Genomic DNA, 14,893 nt, shown 5'->3' with positions numbered 1-14,893 from the left:
CTGGGAGCGGGTTTTCAGAGGATCAGCAACATTTGTTTCTCGATGCTGGTTACCTGGACTTGTTTACTTTGTGAAACTGCATCAAAATATGTATTTATAATTTCCATTCCTTTCTGTATTTATGTCATACTTCAGCAAGAGTTGAACAACAGCCACAGATAAGTCTGAGGAGTAGAAATGGAATGACTTGTACAATCTCACATGTAGAATGACAAAATTTAGGACTGGAACACATGGAATAACTTTTTAAATACAAGATGTATCCATTAAATGTGTTTCAGATGAGGTTAAGGCACATCCTAATTGTCACCACATAACATGTGGAGAAATACTGTGCAAGATAAACAATAGTTTAGTGACCAAAAGACAAACCAAAAATAATCATAAGGAGCTAGCATTTCCCCATTGTGGACTTGCATCCTATTACTTGTTGCTTGGCATAAACATCTTTGGATTGTGGAGGATAGTCTGGATTTTAGAAGGAGACTTATCTGGTAAAAAAACCAGTCAGCTATGGCAAACTTAAAATATTAAATATCTTTAAGTCTGACGGATGGAAAAAACTGTTACTACTTGATTTACACCAGAATTATTTTCATGAAATATCTCTGAAGACAAAGGCTTGGTGATACTCCTAAGTTAATACAATTTTCACTCACCATAAAGCCATGTCACATGCAATTATCAGTAGTGGATTTGTTAGATGAGCCAAAATCTAACCAACAGTTACATAAACAAAGCAGGGCCTTGGCTGAACTGCTAAAAAAGGGTCAGCTGATATTAAATGGACCATGGGAAAACTGTTTGGAAGTCAATGTCTCTTATTCTTGAATCATGGGCTGCTTGGAGATTCTGTTATTGACCCAGTTCTTGGTTCTGGCCTTTAAATGAGCCAATAAAGTTCTCTGAGCCTCGGTTTCCTGATTTGTAAACTGTAGAATTCAGATTAGAAAATCTTTATGATGTACAGTTGCTTGAAGATAACTTTAGGCTAAGCATGTAATACATGGTATTTTCTATTATACTTTAACTCCTCTTGCCTCAAACCTTTATTAGATTTTCATTTAGGTGGTAGCTGTGAATGGCTTTCCAGTGTGTGGGAAAAGGGTTACTACAGAGATGTATTTTGCACACAAATCAGGACAACATAAAAACCTAGATACAAACATCTAATGGGGGAAGGCAGCTCCTCCCATTCTGTCTTTGTTTTTGATTAAAAGAAATCTTCATTTACTGGTCTCTTACCACTTTATTTGGTTGCTCTGTAAAGTCTCAGATAATATTTCCAGGTACCATGGGAACACCAGACAATAATTAATCCACATTTAAGTAGAGGAAAGTCTTGGACAGAAATTACAAGACCTGATGAGACAACTGCATTTGCCTGCATTTATCTTTTGTGATGGTTTTTGTCTTAGCCTCAGATAAAACTTCCCTATAGAAATACCCATTTGGGGTCTGTTACCTGCACAACACAACAAAGGTCAAAGAGAAAATGATTGATGCTTTTAATTTGAAGATAAAGATAGAACTAGAACCATGGCATGTTAGAGCTAGATGAGCCTTGTTTTTTCATATGATGAAACTAAGCACCTGAGAGGGTAATGACTTGCCCAAGGCAGTAGATCTGGGTCAAGAACTCAGGTTTACTGACTTCCAGCCCAGTTTTCTTTCCATTCACATATGAGCAAGATGTGAAGTAAAGTAGAAACTTAACATGGTTAAGACATACTAAAAATGTCACAGTGAAGCATTTTCCTCTAATAGGGCTTGACCAAGTTATCTTCTGAATATAAAGAATTCTGCCTTCCAAGCTCAGAGCTCTGCCTGTATTGAGTTCACAAGACCTCTAGCTATCAACAGTAGCACAGAAGCACTGTGCCACCTAAAAATCTTCTTAGTGAAACAAGTGATTTGAGTTTGTGTGTGGAGGGATACCTCTGAGTCATAAAACCACTGGCAGGAGAAGACAAATGAGATGGATTCTTAGAACTATTGCATATTGGCCCATCAACTCAGAAAATGGCAACTGTTTCCTCTTTATTATCAGGTAAAAACGGTGGACTGTGAGATGAGCTGATGGCAACGGCCAACTTCGGCAAGATCCAGATCAGGATTTACATGCAGATCAAGTGGATTGATGGGCTACTCCAAGGAACAAATCAAAGCACACCTGATGGAGGGTCCAAAATAGCACTACAAGTAGGGTAATAAAATAACCAAAGTCACAACAACAGAGAGCAAGTAACAATCTCTGAAAAAACACCTCCTGAAGGGCCAGGCCCTGGACAGTATATGACCCTCTTTTAATATAGCAGTGCTCACAGGTACAGAGCACACAACAAGCTTTTGAAACGCGTAAGGGGCAGAAAACTAGCCAAAATGATGAAACAGAAGAGCTCTCCTCAAAAGAAATTCTAGGAAGTAGAGACAGCTAATGAACTGATCAAAAACTATTTAAGCAATATAACAGAACAAGAATTTAGAATAATAGTCATAAAATTAATTGCTAGGCTTGAAAAAAGTATAGAGGACAGCAGAGAATCTATTGCTACAGAGATCAAGGGACTAAAATATAGTCATGAGGAGCTAAAAATGCTATAAATGAAGTGCAAAATAAAATGGAGGTGGCCATAGCACAGACTGAGGAGACAGAGGGGAGAATAGGTGAATTAGAAGATAAAATTATGGAAAAAGAGGAAGCTGAGAAAAAGAGAGACAAATAAATCCAGGAGTAGGAGGGGAGAACTAGAGAACTACGTGATGCAATCAAATGGAACAATATCTGTATCACAGGAATTCCAGAAGAAGAAGAAGAAGAGAGAGAGAAAGGGGCTGAAGGTGTACTTGAACAAATCATATCTGAGAACTTCCCTGATCTGAGGAAGGAAACAGGCATTAAAATCTAAGAGGCACAGAGAACTCCCTTCAGACGTAACTTGAGTCGATCTTCTGCACAACATATCATAGTGAAACTGGCAAAATACAAGGATAAAGAGAGAATTCTGAAAGCAGTTAGGGATAAACAGGCCTTACCATACAAAGATAGACACATAAGGGTATTAGCAGACCTATCTACTAAAACTTGGCAGGCCAAAAAGGAATGGCAGAAAATCTTCAATGTGATGAACAGGAAAAATATGCAGCTGAGAATCCTTTACCCAGCAAGTCTGTCATTCAGAATAGAAGGAGAGATAAAGGTTTTCCCAAACAAACAAAAACTGAAGGAATTCATCACCACTAAACCAGCCCTACAAGAGATCCTAAGGGGGACTCTGTGAGTGAAATGTTGCAAGGACCACAAATTACCAGAGACATCCCTACAAGCATGAAATCTACAGATATCACAATGATTCTAAACCCATATCTTTCACTAATAACACTGATTGTAAAAGGACTAAATGCTCCAACCAAAAGACACAGTTTCAAAATGGATAAAGAAACAAGACCCATCTATTTGCTGTCTACAAGAGACTCATTTTAGACCTGAGGACACCTTCAGATTGAAAGTGAGGGGATCAAGAACTATCTATCATGCTACTGGAAGTCAAAAGAAAGCTGGAGTAGCCATACTTCTATCAGACAAACTAGACTTTAAATTAAAGCTGTAACAAGAGATGAAGAAGGCCATTATATAATGATTACAGGGTCTATCCATCAGGAAGAGCTAACGATTATAAATGTCTATGCGCCGAATACGGGAGCCCCCAAATATATAAAACAATTACTGACAAACATAAGCAACCTTATTGATAAGAATGTGGTAATTGCAGGGGACTTCAATACCCCACTTACAACAATGGATAGATCATGTAGCATCAATAAAGAAACAAGGGCCTTGAATGATACATTGGATCAGATGGACTTGACAGATATATTTAGAACTCTGCATCCCAAAGCAACAGAATATACTTTCTTCTCAAATGCATGTGGAACATTCTCCAAGATAGATGACAAACTGGGCCACAAAACAGCCCTTCATAAGTATACAAGAATTGAGATCATACCATGCATACTTTCAGACCACAATGCGATGAAGCTTGAAATCAACCACAGGAAAAAGTCTGGAAAACCTCCAAAAGCATGGAGGTTAAAGAACACCCTACCAAAGAATGAATGGGTCAACCAGGCATTAGAGAAGAAATTAAAAATCATATGGAAACAAATGAAAATGAAGACACAACCATCCAAATGATTTGGGATGCAGCGAAGGCAGTCCTGAAAGGAAAATACATTGCAATCCAGGCCTATCTCAAGAAACAAGAAAAATCCCAACTACAAAATCTAACAGCACACCTAAAGGAAATAGAAGCAGAACAGCAAAGGCAGCCTAAACCCAGCAGAAGAAGAGAAATAAACAATCAGAGCAGAGCAGAAATAAACAATATAGAATCTAAAAAAAACAGTAGAGCAGATCAATGAAATCAAGAGTTGTTTTTTTGAAAAAATAAAATTGATAAACCTCTAGCCATGCTTCTCAAAAAGTAAAGGGAGATGACCCAAATAGATAAAATCATGAATGAAAATGGAATTATCACCACCAATCCCTCAGAAATACAAGCAATTATCAGGGAATACTATGAAAAATTATATGCCAACAAACTGGACAACCTGGAAGAAATGGACAAATTCCTAAGCACCCACACACTACCAAAACTCAAACGGGAAGAAGTAAATTTGAACAGACCCATAACCACCGAAGAAATTGAACCAGTTATCAAAAATCTCCCAACAAATAAGAGTCCTGGGCCAGATGGCTTCCCAGGGGAATTCTACCAGACATTTAAAGCAGAGTTGATACCTATCCTTCTCAAGCTGTTCCAAAAAACAGAAATGGAAGGAAAACTTCCAGACTCATTCTATGAAGCCAGCATTACCTTGATTCCCAAACCAGACAGAGACCCCACAAAAAAAGGAGAATTACAGGCCAATATCCCTGATGAACATGGATGCAAAAATTCTCAACAAGATACTAGCAAATCGAATTCAAACAGCATATAAAAAGTATTATTCACCATGATCAAGTGGGATTCATTCCTGGGCTGTAGGACTGGCTCAATACTCACAAATCGATGTGACATATCACATTAATAAAAGAAAGGATGGAAACCATATGATCCTATCAATAGAAGCAGAAAAAGCATTTGACAAAATACAGCACCCTTTCTTAATAAAGACCCTCGAGAAAGTCGGGATAGAAGGAACATACTTAAACATCATAGAAGCCATTTATGAAAAGCCCATAGCTAATATCCTCCTCAATGGGGAAAAACTGAGAGCTTTCTCCCTGAGATCAGGAACACGACAGAGATGTCCATTCTCACCGCTGTTGTTTAACATAGTGTTGGAAGTTCTGGCATCAGCAATCAGACAACAAAAGGAAATCAAAGGCATCAAAATTGGCAAAGATGATGTCAAGCTTTCACTTTTTGCAGATGACATGATTCTATACATGGAAAATCCAACAGACTCCACCAAAAGTCTAGAACTGATACATGGATTCAGCAAAGTTACAGGATACAAAATTAATGTACAGAAATCAGTTGTATTTTTATAAACCTATAATGAAGCAACAGAAAGACAAATAAAGACACTGATCCCATTCACAATTGCACCAAGAAGCATAAAACACCTAGGAATAAACCTAACCAAAGATGTGAAAGATCTGTATGCTGAAAATTATAGAAAGCTTATGAAGGAAATTGAAGAAGATACAAAGAAATGGAAAAACACTCCGTGCTCATGGATTGGAATTATAAATATTGTTAAAATGTCAATACTACCCAAAGCAATCTACACAATCAATGCAATCCCAATCAAAATTGCACCAGCATTCATCTCGAAGCTAGAACAAGCAATCCTGAAATTTGTATGGAACCACAAAAGACCCCAAATAGCCAAAGTAATAATGAAGAAAAAAAAACAAAGCAGAAGGTATCACAATCCCAGACTTCAGCCTCTACTACAAAGCTGTAATCATCAAGACAGCATGGTATTGGCACAAAAACAGACACATAGACCAATGGAATAGAATAGAGACTCCAGAACTGGACCCACAAAAGTATGGCCAAATAATCTTTGACAAAGCAGGAAAGAATCCAATGGAAAAAAGACTGTCTCTTTAACAAATGGTGCTGGGAGAACTGGACAGCAACATGCAGAAGAATGAAACTAGACCACTTTCTTACACCATTCACAAAAATAAACGCAAAATGGATGAAGGACCTGGATGTGAGACAGGAAACCATCAAAACCCTAGAGCAGAAAGCAGGAAAAAACCTCTCTGATCTCAGCCGCAGCAATTTCTTACTTGACACATCTCCAAAGGCAAGGAAATTAAAAGCAAAAGTGAACTACTGGGACCTCATGAAGATAAAAAGCTTCTGCATTGCAAAGGAAACCATCAACAAAACTAAAAGGCAACCGATGGAATGGGAAAAGATATTTGCAAATGACATATCTGATAAAGGACTAGTATCCAAAATTTATAAAGAACTGACCAAACTCCACACCCAAAAAACAAATAACCCAGTGAAGAAATGGGCAGAAAACATGAATAGACACTTCTCTAAAGAAGACATCCGGATGGCCAACAGGCACATGAAAAGATGCTCACCATCACTCCTCATCAGGGAAATACAAATCAAAACCACACTGAGATACCACCTCATGCCGGTCAGAGTGGCTAAAATGAACAAATCAGGAGACTATAGATGCTGCAGAGGATGTGGAGAAACAGGAACCCTCTTGCACTGTTGGTGGGGATGCAAACTGGTGCAGCCACTCTGGAAAACAGTTTGTAGGTTCCTCAAAAAATTAAAAACAGATCTACCCTATGACCCAGCAATGGCACCGCTAGGAATTTACCCAAGGGATACAGGATTGCTGATGCATAATAGGGGCACTTGTACCCCAATGTTTATAGCAGCACTTTCAACAATGGACAAATTATGGAAAGAGCCAAAATGTCCATAAAGTGACAAATGGATAAAGATGTGGTTTATATATACAATGGAATATTATTTGGCAATGAGAAAGAATGAAATCTGGCCATTTGTAGCAACATGGATGGAACTGGAGAGTATTATGCTAAGTGAAATAAGTCAGGCAGAGAAAGACATACCGTATGTTTTCACTCATATATGGATCCTGAGAAACTTAACAGAAGACCAGAGGGGAGGGGAAGGGGGGAAAGTTATAGAGAGGGAAGGAAGCAAACCATAAGAGACTCTTAAATACTGAGAACAAACTGAGGGTTGATGGGGGGTGGGGGAGAGGGGAGGGTGGGTGATGGGCATTGAGGAGGGCACCTGTTGGGATGAGCACTGGGTGTTGTATGGAAACCAATTTGACAATAAATTATACACACACACACACACACATATATATATATATATGCATATATATATGTTAATATATATATAAAGTTAAACTAATTGATAAAAAAATGGTAGACTGCGCAAAGAGAAGATAGTCCTGAACAGCAGATAGCCAGATAACCAGAGGGAAGTATTTACATAAATCTTCAGAGTTTGCATTTAAATTTGAACATAGTGTGTTTAGGGTCATGTTAGTTCCCAAGGTATTAAAATACAACATTAAAATCTACTGATGAGGAACAGCATCAAGAAGAAACTAGAAGTTGTGAGCAAGCAACTCCTTCCTTCCCCTCTACATTACCATAAAGGTATGGTTGACAAAGGTAATACAGTGACATATAGTTATGTGTTGTACTTCCTGTGACATGGACTTCGATGAGACTGGTCCTTAAATGTTAAAAAGAACATGCTTTCCTAATAATTAATAGAGATTTATGTAAATGAGTGTTTTTGTTTTTCATACACATGTCAATCTGTAGAGTGCGCCATTAAAGCAAACAGCCTTGTTTAAAAAAATCTACAAAGCAGCAGACAACTGTTTTGGTCTGTGATTTTGATATTCGTTGTCCTTTCAAATCAGAATTTGTAGACTCAGCAAAAACCCATGAGCTTTGAGCACCTGCTTTTCTAAAAAACAAGAAAAAAAAAACCCCAAAAAAGCAAAAAAACCCACAAACCCACAACAACAAACAAACGAAAAACAAAACAAAACAAAACAAAAAAAACCCAACAACAGCTAGGATTTGGAATGAAAGTTTAGCTCTGGGAATACATGTATTTTTCTTCTAAGAAGAGTTTGCCCAAATGGTATTTACAGTTCAGGGTCCACGGTAACATCACAGATCTAAGAATGAAAAGTTCACTCTTTGATATTCACACTGGCCAGATATCAAATGAACTCTGCTTTTTGTGAGGAGGCTGGAGCATCATGTTCCAGAGGGAGGCAGACAGTCTGACTGCGAACCAGCAACTAATGCCACTCAAAGTTCTAGAGCACTTGTTTCCTGCCCTATGAGATGCTAAAATCTGGACCCAAAAGGGTGTTTTTCCAACATCTAAAAAAACCATGAAAGAAAAGGGAATAACAAAGCAGGGCCAAGATCTAAGATTTCACATTCCTAATGATAAGAGTGCTAAAAAAAATTTGTGTTCTTTCTCCTGGTTCCATCATTTAATAAGAAGTAGGCCATAGACAGCAGAACAGATACTTGTAGCAAAAGTGAAAACATCATTGATTGGGCACCCCCAAATCTGCTACCAAGCCACTGTGTCCCACTACTCAGGCCAGACAGCCCACAGGTAAATGTGTGCGTGTGTGTCTGTCAGCCAGTCTCCATGACAACCTAGAACAGACATCTCTGAGGTTACCACAGTAGCTCAAAGCCAACAGAGCTGGTCTCAGTAGGGCTGGGTTCTGAATCTAGGTCTTCCTATCCCAGTCCCAGTACATGGCCTCAGGCCAGGCAGAATGAGAGGATCTGTGCCCAACTCTGAGCAACAAACATCTGGCACACAAGCGCCTGAAGTGGCAGCAAAGATTAGGAAGAGAAAGCAGCTGAGAGATCTCAGGCCTCAGGCAAGGAAGTCTTTAAAGGAGTCTATCAATGTCGTATGTAAATATACACCACGAGCAGAGAAGGAACGCTGGAGAAGGAAAGCACGCGAGTCCTGCCCACCTGTCGGCCATGAGGAGAGCTGTACTTAAAAGCCTCTGAGCCGACTGTGGAGAAGGGGTCTCTCTCTTCTAGAAGGATTTCAGTTTCACTTCTACAAGTGCTGAGTCCTCCAGAAGAAAAGGACAAAGTTTCACAATATATCTGAGCTCCAGTGCATTTACTATTTGGTTCAATGCCTTTAAAAAATCCAAAACAAAACTTGACTTGAAACAGAACCATTATCCCAGAGCACCAGTATTTTTCCGCTGTTGGGACAGGCCAGCCAAATCAATCAGCAGCAGCTCCAGCTTTTCTTTTCTTTCTTTTTTTTTTAATTTAAACCTGATAAATCCAGAACCAAAATACCATGGAGGATGCAATCTATAGACAGTTCATTGGGCACACGGTATGTATCAGGTCTCTGTGCTAGATGCTGAGGACCAGGTGCACTGCTCGGTGAACAAAACCCAGAATTCCTGCCCTCACAGATCTTAGAGTCTAGTGCAATTCCAGTCTGGAAACAAGTCTTTATTCAAAAGAGTGTATTTTACATGAAAATACCATCTCTGTTATATAGCCAGGGCTGTGGCTGCAGAAGAGATCTATGCATTTTGGCTATATAAAAATCCTCTGGGAATATAAACTACATGCTTCTTTAACACCTGCTCTTAAGAACTTGTTTTGTTGGGTTCTTGGCAACACTCTTAACAGAAGGTCACTAGGAGTAACTGACAAAGATATCTGATTACAAGCTCCTTAAGGAATAAAGCAGAAGCCTATTGGGCCACAGTCTCTCCCAGGACTCACAACAAACATGCAATAAACATGCTTGGTGAATAACAAATCTCTTCAAATGCTTCCTGTTGCTGTGAAAAGGCAAAGCCATATTTTGGACTCCTCACACTTTTGGTTCAGGACGATGGCTGAAATTTCTCTACAGATAAACACTGGTTGCAACTACACTGAAGAGAGACTGAATTCTAGGGTAGATCATACTAGTTTAACACCTTCATTTTATGGATAAGAATGCCTAGAGCCCGTCATGACTTGTAGGGGCAGATCTGAGGCCAGGGAAATTTCTAGGGCTCTGTGCTATAATCTATAATCTACACCCCTCTATCACTGTCCCCCTGAAGCCAAACACAAATGACTAAATGTTAGCTGCAAACTAATTTGTCTTTGGAGCTCAAACTCCACAACTGCTTGAGAGTGGAAGGCTCTTATCAGTTTAGTCTTTGGAAAGCTTAGTTCTGGTGAAAATATGTAATAATCTGATAAACATCAGGAAAACTCAAGTGTACAATACTGTACACAGAAGATTCATTTCTAAGGCCAAAGAGTTCACCCCCCATCAGAAAATTCAGTACATTCACATACCGGCCGTCCATGGATGCTTTCATAATATAGCAGAGCTTTCTGCAGAGCTACCTTCTCATTAGCAATCTGGTCTTTGGTCATATCCTGAATAAACACAAGGATAGAGAAATGAAAGAGGGGGAAACATTTACGAACATCCCAACTTCTTTAAACAAATTTTCTCAAGTAACGTTAAAGAGAATCATCATACAACAGCTCCTTGAGCTCTATTCAAAGTTCACTTAGGAATGAGCTCTTCCTGACTCTTTTACTGGAAATACGGATAGCACAGCCGAGGCATCATCAACTACTTGCATCTCCCATGTGGCAGCAAAGGTACGCTGAATACTGAGGTAAGCAAGGCAGCGAGGCACATGGGGGTCAGCTCAATGGCCCAAGCAGTGACTACAGTCACAAATCACAAGGTCCCAAAGCTCTGTCTATAATCCTTCTACTTCAGACTCATCAAACTGTCTGTTAGCCTGAATGAGGTCCTTCTGTGATCTGTACAATAGAGTTTTCTGCTTCCAATTTGTAGTCATAAACCAAAGTACCTACAGTGAAAACACTCGGAAGCTGTTTCAGCAGCCTCCCTAGGCATCTAAGAGTGTGGAAGATGAGGGTGTGGCAGGTCTGCAAAGGTGTCACCACATCTCTCTTCCCATTGGGACCCATGTGTCAGGCCTTATGTTCCTACCATGTTGACTGGAATGGTTTAGGACTAGCAGTTAGCTGGGGCCTTCACCAAATCGCCACACCTTAATGTCCTCAGGACGGCTGGTTTCTGTCCGCTTCTCCTGGAGCTTCCTCTGGATGGATTCCAGTGTGGCTTCAACGCTGGGCTTTATTACTTTATCCATGAGCTCTTGCTTCTTCTCCTCTTCTTTCTCAAGCTGGGAACCAAAACTCTTGGGGAGCGTGTTACTTCGCTGCCGCATCCTGGGGGTTAGGTCCTCTTCAGATATCTTTAGTTTTGACTCTAGTTGAAAAGATTTGGGGGTGGTGATACATGAGAATTGATGTCTGCTGAACCCAGATTGCTTTTCTGTGGTGTTAATAACTGTTTAGCCCCATCTTTTTGAAAGAAAGTATCTAATTATAACAGTAGTTAAAATCCTTGGGTTATTATGTAAAAGCCTGAAAAAATGCTCATGTTTTCTTGGATTATCTGGAATGTTTTCTAAATTCCTGGGAAAGCTTTAGCTATGTAACATCCATGCTTTGTCCACACCAACAGGTTTGCTGTTCTCAGAATGTGACAGACGTTTCCTATACTTTCTCCCTTACTGTTTATAGGTACTTACTGATTCAGCACTCAACTGCTGGCCAACTTTTTCTCAATAACTTACATCCCTCGTTTTGGAATTACTTTCCCTTTCTATTCTATTTGGTTGTTTATGACTGTCTCCTAAAAGACAGCATGCTTTTTGAGGGACAAGGACCAAATTCTTTTCATAGACATCTGTGTTTATAGGTCTCCTCCTAACACCACAGCAAATAAAACCTTGGTACTTTAGAAAGTGTTGACTTGAAACCATCATCCTTAAATTCGTGATTTGGGGAATTGGAGAAATGTTTCAGAATTTGCATCTTAGCTGATCTGAGTTGACCTGTGATAAAGACCATGGACAGACATGGGCAAGGTGTCCCCTGAACACCACGTGCACTGGGAAGCAGTGTTAAGGAACTGGTCTTTTCTGAAATACTTCAGCCTGTGGTCAGGATGTGGTGAGATCATGAATTCTGCAGGTGGCATGTCTTACAGAAGCCATGCCATGGGTCTAGAACTTTACCTACCTTTAAGTTGTTTCCGGAATTTGGCAAGGTCATTTGTCCATTTTAGAACCTCTGGATTGGCTGCTTTGTCACTGTGGGAAGGCTGAGAAAGGGAAAATTTAACATAAATGTTTTCAAACTGGGGCAGGAAAAAGAAGAAAAGTTTGATGATGAGTTTGTTTTAAAGAGGAAGGGAAAGTTGAGTCCCACTGGAAAAAGAAATTAAACATGAACAATCACAGCAAACGTCACAGGTGTGATTCCACTGTCTTTCTTTACATCTGGTTATTTTTGATGCTTTCAAAGAATTCCTCAGAGGCAAAATGGTGAATTTCTATGAGGTCCATGGCCCGTTTTCATGAGTTGTAGGGCTCAGGTCACCAGGCTAACAGAACAGAAAGCAGAGGGTTGTAGGTTTTACACTGCAATCACTATGCAAATGCCTTTTTGCTGCACTTGGGGGCAATACTAAGATAGATCTGAGAGTAGAATGAGGTCAACGCTAATGAAATTTTAGAAGATAATCTTGAATGAAGTTTTAGCCAACTAGAAGACGTCATGTAATGATTTTTCCCATTCCTTTTCATGGATAAATGTATAAGATGTCGACTACAACGTTCAATTATTTGTAAGAATACCCTCTACAAGGAAAATGCTGATACATGATGTTTGGGACTTATCAGGGTTTCCCATCCAGTTTTTACTGCCTTTTTGTCTTAAGGTCCATAGAAATCTCCCTTCATCTTTCATCACTTCTCTGAGCTGCTGACAGGCTGGCATGTCAGCATGTCAGGGGACAGGAGGGGACAGGGAGAACCCTGCGAGGAGGCACTTACTCTGTACTTCCTCTCTTCTTCAAATCTATCTTCAAACTTTCGGATCTTCTTTTTAAGGCTCTGAATCCGTCGCGTGAGCTGGGCAGGCGTCAGGTCCTCCTGCTCATCATCGTAGGACCCGAGAGAGGAGCTCCGTCGCCTGTGAGGGGCACAGTGTGGGGCACTCACTGCCTGACAGGTGGGGCTTGGGGAAGGGGATGCAGCATGGAGGGAGAGGGTCCCAAAGGTCTCCATCCTCTTGAATAAGAAAAAGTTGACTACCAGTTCACTTTGTGACCCTGGGCTCTAGATGTCCCATTTATTAAATAGGTCTTTCTCTTGCTCACATTTACGATTAGCAAAGGTAGTACTAATCTATGTGCTGCAGACCCCAAAGTTACATTTTAGATAAGCTTTGGAAAGGATGTGCTAATGGAAATTCAGTATGTGGTGATATAGTTGGGCCAATTGAAAAATTACAACGGAGCCTGCATACGGGGATGGAGTATTCCCCATAGGTTCTTCCAAGGACTTACAATGTAACTTAAAAAATTACTAGCCATCAACACCATTCCTATTCTTTCTAATGTTATGGCGATGATGCAACTGCTTACCAGCAACACAGACATACCTCATGAAAGAATGGGAATTTGGGGGAGAAGGAGGCACTTCTGTGTCATCCAGGTATTGCCGACTCTGCCCATAAGCATAGAACCGAGGAGAGAGCATGGGGTCACTGTCCTCATCCAGGAGCTGACGAATCAGGCGCCCAGCCTGCGGGGAGAGGTGTGCTTCGTCGGAGTCCACGTTCTCCTGCTGCCACGAGAAGGTAGGGACTGGCTCTGGAAAATACAGAGGGTAAGAAGTCAAAACCACTCATAAAAGCAAATTGTTTCCAGAGTATTGGGTGGGGGGATGGGCTAAGTGGGTGATGGGCATTAAGGAGGGCACTTATTGGGATGAGCACTGGGTGGTGTATGTAACCGACGAATCACTAAATTCTACTCCTGAAACCAAGACTACCCTATATGTTAACTAACTTGGATTTAAATTTAAAAAAGAAAGAAAGAAAGAAAGGAAGAAAGCAAGCAAGCAAGCAAGCAAGCAAGCAAGCATAATTGTTCCCTAAGTTTTCTGAATGGTTTAGGATGCACTGGATTTGGGAGGCACTGAACAACCTCTCACTTCAGATTTCAGGTGCAGATGAAGGGTGATACACCCCAACAGAAATCATCGATAGATCTGACAGCCTTCATCTACCTTCTAGCTCTGTCCTCACTTGCATTCAAAAGAGAAGGGGATGAGAACGTTTTCACATGAGAGCATTGTGGAGAAGAAAAGCAAGTGCGTCAGCAAGAGAGGTATTTGGCGTCATGGATATGTATCCATCAGTGAAATGACCAGAGAGTCAAATTCATCTTGTGAGAGCCCATTTACCTAGGAGTCTGGACTTCCATTTGGGTCTTTCAGTAAGCTGTTCATGTGCTTCTGCTTAGCGCTGGGATTAGCACATTTAAGATGTATGTTTTGCACTTGAAACTTCAGAAGCTGCTCAAGACTACAGTTAAAGTAAGGTGCTTACACAGATTAGTCAAAAACACAAAGAAGAATGGCTTGTAAAGGATAAATCTGTACAAATTATTTTAGTCTTTAAGGAGAAAAACCATACTCAATACAACCTCCTGATTTGTCATTTTTGGAGGGAATAGTGATATTTCTCTTTCCCTCAAGACCCACCTCAATATATTCCTTTTTTCATTAAAAAAGTCCTACCAGATTTTAAAGATAGATCTCAGATGATGTAGGGTATTTCATTTGTAGTACTCCCTGCATTAAAAAAAAAAGTTATGCCTTAAGTATACTTATGGATTACTGTGATTTATACAAGGCTAGAATTTGGCCATGCTCTGAA

The 14,893-nt window shown here is 40.1% G+C and overlaps 1 protein-coding gene across 9 annotated transcripts in view; it reads right to left on the bottom strand.

Annotated features, from left to right (window-relative positions):
- FAM13A (family with sequence similarity 13 member A) overlaps window positions 1–14,893 on the bottom strand; it is a 374,625-nt gene that overhangs the window by 31,904 nt on the left and 327,828 nt on the right. For all 9 annotated transcript variants that reach the window (XM_058721927.1, XM_058721926.1, XM_058721925.1 and 6 more), the window contains 5 exons: window positions 13,613–13,823; window positions 13,003–13,141; window positions 12,188–12,269; window positions 11,149–11,369; window positions 10,412–10,495 (listed from right to left, as the gene is read on the bottom strand). In XM_058721927.1, coding sequence (XP_058577910.1) covers window positions 10,412–10,495; window positions 11,149–11,369; window positions 12,188–12,269; window positions 13,003–13,141; window positions 13,613–13,823 — 737 coding nt within the window. The remainder of the gene's footprint in view (window positions 1–10,411; window positions 10,496–11,148; window positions 11,370–12,187; window positions 12,270–13,002; window positions 13,142–13,612; window positions 13,824–14,893) is intronic.

This window comes from Neofelis nebulosa, chromosome 3 (assembly GCF_028018385.1).
Source record: "Neofelis nebulosa isolate mNeoNeb1 chromosome 3, mNeoNeb1.pri, whole genome shotgun sequence".
Taxonomy (NCBI): domain Eukaryota; kingdom Metazoa; phylum Chordata; class Mammalia; order Carnivora; family Felidae; genus Neofelis; species Neofelis nebulosa.
The sequence above is the reverse complement of the archived record's forward strand: the minus strand, read 5'-3'. Positions and strand labels throughout refer to the sequence as shown.